At 40.8% G+C, this 5,854-nt stretch overlaps 1 protein-coding gene across 4 annotated transcripts in view; it reads left to right on the top strand.

The window, feature by feature from the left end:
• Gpcpd1 (glycerophosphocholine phosphodiesterase 1) overlaps positions 1-5,854 on the top strand; it is a 55,962-nt gene that overhangs the window by 30,078 nt on the left and 20,030 nt on the right. For all 4 annotated transcript variants that reach the window (XM_013512298.1, XM_013512297.1, XM_013512296.1 and 1 more), the window contains 3 exons: positions 262-424; positions 898-1,030; positions 2,698-2,752. In XM_013512298.1, the coding sequence (XP_013367752.1) occupies positions 262-424; positions 898-1,030; positions 2,698-2,752 (351 nt within the window). The remainder of the gene's footprint in view (positions 1-261; positions 425-897; positions 1,031-2,697; positions 2,753-5,854) is intronic.

Below are 5,854 nucleotides of genomic sequence, written 5' to 3'. Positions count from 1 at the left end.
AGGCGAGTGCTGAGATTACAGGCATTGTGCTACCATGCCTGGCTTTGGAACTCAGAATTATGATTAATAAACTAATATATAAACAACTTTTTTAAAAAAGGTATTTCTTACAAGGATGCCATCTCAGTTACCTGAATGTAAGTTTGTGTTTCTTTCTCATCAGTCCTCCTCCATAGAATCTGAGTTGACTTTAAGGGAGTTCTTTGACCTTTAAATTGAAAATATACAATAATCCAGAATCTTTGGAACCTTGTTTTTCAGGAGGATCTCAGTGAACATGTAGTTCAAGGTGATGCCTTCCCAGGACATGTGGGCACAGCATGCCTCTTATCATCCACCATTGCTGAGAGTGGGCGGAGTGCTGGGATCCTTACACTTCCCATCATGAGTAGGAATTCCAGGAAAACCATAGGCAAAGTGCGAGGTGAGTGTGGAGAAGCAGGCAGGCTCTTACAAATCAAGTTAAGCTGGAATATTTGTTAGTTTTAAATTGAGTTTATGATGGCGCCAGATGTGATGGTGCACACCTGTAATCCCAGCACTTGGGAGGCTGAGGCAGGAGGATCGCTGCAAGTTCGAGCCCAGCCTTTTGCTACAAAGTGAGTTTAAGACAAGCCTGAGCTACATAGTGAGACCCTGTCTCAAAAAGACCAAAAAAAATAAATAAATAAACTGAGTTTATGAGAATGGTGAAGATTAATGATTTGGTTTAGATTATTTACTACAATGACAATTTAAGGAACGTGTCTATTTTCTAGAAACTTTGAATCATTTTTAAAGACTTTTCTCTGATAGGGAAAACTGGAGTTTTCCAGATGTATACTGTTTAAATGTCATTGAGCTCAGTGGCCTTTTAAATGTTTACCTTTGCCCCCCCCTCCTTTTTTTCTATGAAAGTTGACTTTATCATCATTAAGCCATTACCGGGATACAGTTGTGACATGAAATCTTCGTTTTCAAAGTACTGGAAGCCAAGAACACCACTGGATGTTGGACATCGAGGTGCAGGAAACTCAACAACAACTGCGCAGTAGGTTGCACATTTGGGTGGGATTAGCATCAGTAACTCACACTTGATGGTATTAGTGGTTTGACCCACTAAAGGTTGGATACTTTGTTATGATCCTGGGAGGTAAATACACTTTAGCAAAGGCATCGCCATTTCAAGGTAGTGACAGACTCTAGCCTTAGATTCTGGTCCGTCTTTTTAATACGGTATTGAATTGATGAAAGATACTAAGGTAGAGAGCTAGGAGGGAAAGTTTGGTGCAGAACCTTAGTGGCATCTGTGTGTCAGTGTCCTATTCATTCCTTGTTGGCACGTTTCCTTCTCTTGGTCTCAGTTTCATCACCTGTGGTTTTTTTTTTGGGGTTTTTCTCCGGTACCAGGAACCGAACTCACGACCTTGCGCTTGCCAGGCAGGCGCTTTGCCGCTGAGCTAAATCCCCAGCCCCCATCACCTGTGAACAGAAGGATTTGGATGAGGGTATCCTGGTATTCCTGTCTGCTCCAAGCACCCATGATTCTAAAACAGAACTGCACTATAGGGAATGTTAACCCTTTCTGAAGAGAAAAATGGCCCTTTCTCTTCTTAGCAGGTGCAAATTCCAGCCTAACACTTAATTGTCTTTTTTTTTTTTTCTGTCCAAGTTTTGAATTGCATTCAAGTATCAGTAACATAATTTATTGCCATAGGCTTTCTATTGTAAATTTTAATCCCACCCCTTTGATTTAAAATGATGCTATGCCTGGTGTGGTGACACACACCTGTAATCCAGCATATGCGAGGCTGAGGCAGGAGGATTGCTGTGAGTTGGAGGCTAGCCTGGGCTACAAAGTACAAGGCCAGCCTGAACTACATAGTGAAACCCTGTGTCAAAAAGACTAACTAACTAAATAAATGATGCTGTGATAGCTTTGGGAGCTGTGATAATCACTATGAGCATGTAAGTCTGAAACAAATCAGCTTACCATTTAAGGAAGAAGCATCCTCAGGCCCTTCTCAGTCAAGCAATAAGCTTTCTTCCTTGTGTTCTTTTTTTTTTTTTGATACTGGGAATCAAACTCATGACCTCGTGCCTGCTAGGCGGGCACTGTGCTGCTGAGCTATATCCTTTGTGTTCTTGTTCTTAATACAATTTTTATCCTTATGCTCTTTTTGTGTGTCAGCCTTTCCTGTTTGTCCGCAGTCTGCCAGTATTAAGTTATCTAGAGGACAAATTACAAGGAGCAAGTTCGTCTTCATTTCTTCATGGCATTGAAAAGGATTGTTTTCCTTAGTTGGTCACTCACATGTCTGTAAGACAAAAAATTCCGTAGTACAGGGAAGTATGTGTTGTGGTATAGGATATGTTTATAGTCAACGTATCAATACCTATAATTGTTAGAGCTCACATTTGTGGAGTAAATGCATACTGCAGCCAGACGGGGTCACAGTGATATTTGGGGGATAGAAAAAAGCCTCAAGATAAAGAATACATACTATTGTCATTGTTAAAAAACGTTGAATTTTGGGGGCTGGGGATTTAGCTCAGCAGCAAAAAGCGCCTGCCTGGCAAGCGCAAGGTCGTGAGTTCGGTTCCCGGTACCAGAGAAAAACAAAAAACAAACAAACAGACAAAAAAATGTTGAATTTTTAAAATGGCATTTGTTTCTTTTCTGTAACCTATGATAAGTATATTTCTTCTCCATTTCAGGCTGGCAAAAGTTCAAGAAAATACTATTGCTTCTTTAAGAAATGCTGCTGTTCATGTAAGTAATCTTGAAGGAATTCTGGCCTCCTGAGGTAGATAAATGTGGCCCAGGCTGGGCATGGTGGCGCATGCCTGTAATCCCAGCACTCTGGGAGGCTGAGGCAGGAGGACCCTTGTGAGTTTGAGACCTGCCTTGGGCTACAAAGTGAGCTCAAGGTCAGTCTGAACTGCACAGGGAGACCCAGTCTCAACAAAAGACAAAAAAAAAAAAAAAAGATAAATGTGGCCCAGGGCAGTCTACAAGGAGGAATATTTGTTTTTTCTGAACATGTGTCTTATGTGAAAGCACAGTATCTCTCAGCATTTGTATTTAGATCCATGGTGAGAATTGGGATGGAAACAACAGAATCATAAGCATCGTTTTTGATCTAACAAACTTTGAGTTATTGATGCAACAAAAGGTGTGTCGGTGCCTACCCTGCCTACCAACTTTTTTATGTTAAGTTTCTTCTTGTTCTTTTTTTTTTTTTAAGCAGAGTCTCAGTATATAGTGCAGGATGGCCTTGAACTCACTTGCTTATGTAGCCCAGGCTGGCCTTGGACTCACTTTTGTAGGTGTAGTCCAGGCTGGCCTGAACTCACAGTCACCCTCCTGCCTCAGCCTCCCAAGTGCTGAGATTATAGGCATTTGCCACCATGCCTGATGTTAAATTTCTTAAATGCTTTCTTTTATCAAATCATAAAGTATTAATCCATTCATTTCCTTAAACATAGTTCAGCAAATAAACTTTTCTCAGAGTCCCTCCACATACTTTAAACTTGTATTCTTAAAAATAGTTCAGCAAATAAACTTGATTGGTCAGTTATTTATCACTTACACGAACTAATGCCTATCCCAAGCTACTGTATGTTTTCATATTTTACCTTCTGTGAAACTGGCATAGGTTTTATAGCTTAGCTTTGAGTCATGATTTAATTGGCAGCATCTTTCTCCTTTTTAATGGGATGTAAAATAATGGTGCACTTATGACGTCTCTAGTTACAGTAATGATTTTAAAGTTTACAAATATTAAGAGAAAGGATAATACTGGTCTGTTAGTATACCAAGTTTTGTAGTTGTTCATTTCAAACTAGTTTTAGTTTTTGTAGCTAATTAATAATCTAAAGATTACTTTATTAGCTATTAACATGTGATGGCTACTCAAAGAATTTTCAGGTTCTCCATATTTTTTGAGAGTGGATTTTACTAAGCTGCCTCCTTACATTCTGATGAAATCCTAACTCATGGATTACATTTTGAATGTCTTATTTTAGTAAGCAGTTGCTTACTGGCTTGTTTTAATGTAATTTCTTTTTTTTTTTTGGTACCAGGAATTGAACTCCTGACCTCAGGCTTGCCAGGCAAGCGCTTATGCCACTGAGCTATATCCCTGGCCCCAATGTCCTTTTTTTTTGTACCAGGAATCGAACTCCAGACCTTGTGCTTACCAGGCATGTGCTTGTGCCACTGAGCTGTATCCCCGACCTGGCTTGTTTTAATGTGAAAAACATCTGTAAAAATCTTTAGTCTGTCATTGGCTTGGGTCTCACTATGTAGTTCAGGCTGACCTTGAACTCACTGTGTAGCCCAGGCTGGCCTGGAGCTCATAGCAGTTCTCCTGCCTCAGTCTCCAGAGTTCTGGGATTATAGGCATGCGCCACCACATCTGACTGTCATTGGATTATTTAAAAGCTCACCCATGAATTTGTGGGTTAGATTTTATATCTTAGTAAAATTACCTTCCAAAAGAATGATGTGTGTAAAATTAAACATTTAAGGTAGAAAGCTACAGCATGAAATATTTCATGAGTAGAACTATTTAGGAGTGGTGGGGTTTTTTTCTTTGCTAGAAATGGTTTGTAATATTATCTTGTTTACAGTAATAGAAGAAGCTATGTTTCCTGCTTCAGAAATTACCAACGATGTACGCTTCATAGCCAGATTCCTGAGCTCCTTTAGTTCTAGTCTGTGGTCACCACCAGTTGGATACCCTGCCATAAATGAGTTAGAATCTCTATAGAGATAGAGACAGCACTTCTGTGGATCATAGAAGCATTATAGAATTATAAGATGGGTGTGGTGTCACATGCCTGTAATCCCAGCACTTGAGAGGAGGCTGAGACAGGAGGATTGCTGAAAATTTGAGGCCAGCCTGAGCTACATAGTGAGTTCAAGGCCAGCCTGAACTGCTGCATAGTGAGACATTGTCTCAAAAAAAAACTACAGCTGGGTATGGTGGCTGATGCCTGTAATCTCAGCACTCATGAAGCTGAGGCTGCAAATTTGAGGCCCAGCCTGAACTACGTAACAAGACCCTGTGTCGAGAAACCAAAAAGAAATTGCAGAATTCTCAGAATTTGCTTTTTGATTCAGCTGGCCCTTAGTATATGTACACATTTATATGCCAATTTATGTTCCTTGCCTTTGTTGAATTAGCTCTTAGAATAAAGTGCATCTGACTTTTAAAAATATATTCTTAAACAACAGTTCTTGTCCTTCTCATCTGTTTAGGCCTCTATCTAGAAATGTGGCAAGTGCATCTTTTTTTTTTTTTTTTAATGGCACAAGGTAGACGTTTCCAAAAGTTACAACAGGGGGATACAAAGGAATGGGAGCAAAGCAAGTCCAGAATCCAGCAGGACAAACATTAAGTCCTGTAGTCAGTCGTATGCATTTGAGGCAGTCTGTGGTGAGATTCGGACTCAAAAGGGCATGAGTGGCCTCACCCTTATGGCACTGCCTGTGATTGTAGCTCCCATGGCTTTTCTCTTGGGCCAACTTTGCTCTCTCTCCTTGCAGTTTTCTTCAGAGAATCCACATTCCTGCCTTCTCCAAACTTGTGGGGTCTCCGTTGTACCTTTGGCTTCACACTCACAGCTTCTCACACTGCCCTCTCAGGGGCACACTGCCTGGCTTCCCAGGCCTTCTGAAATCTGGGTGGAAGCCTTCCTGACCCCACAACTCTTGCATTTTGCATGTACCTGAAACCAGTGCCACATGTATGATGCCAAGGTCTGCTGCCAGCTGGAAGCAGCCAGGCTTTCCTCTTTCTTAGCTGTAGGGGTTGAGTGCCTGAATCACTGATCAATCTGGTGTGGTTTTTTTCCTTTTTTTTTTTTT

This window comes from Chinchilla lanigera, unplaced genomic scaffold (assembly GCF_000276665.1).
Source record: "Chinchilla lanigera isolate Chin_1 unplaced genomic scaffold, ChiLan1.0 scaffold00014, whole genome shotgun sequence".
NCBI classification, from domain to species: domain Eukaryota; kingdom Metazoa; phylum Chordata; class Mammalia; order Rodentia; family Chinchillidae; genus Chinchilla; species Chinchilla lanigera.
The sequence above is the reverse complement of the archived record's forward strand: the minus strand, read 5'-3'. Positions and strand labels throughout refer to the sequence as shown.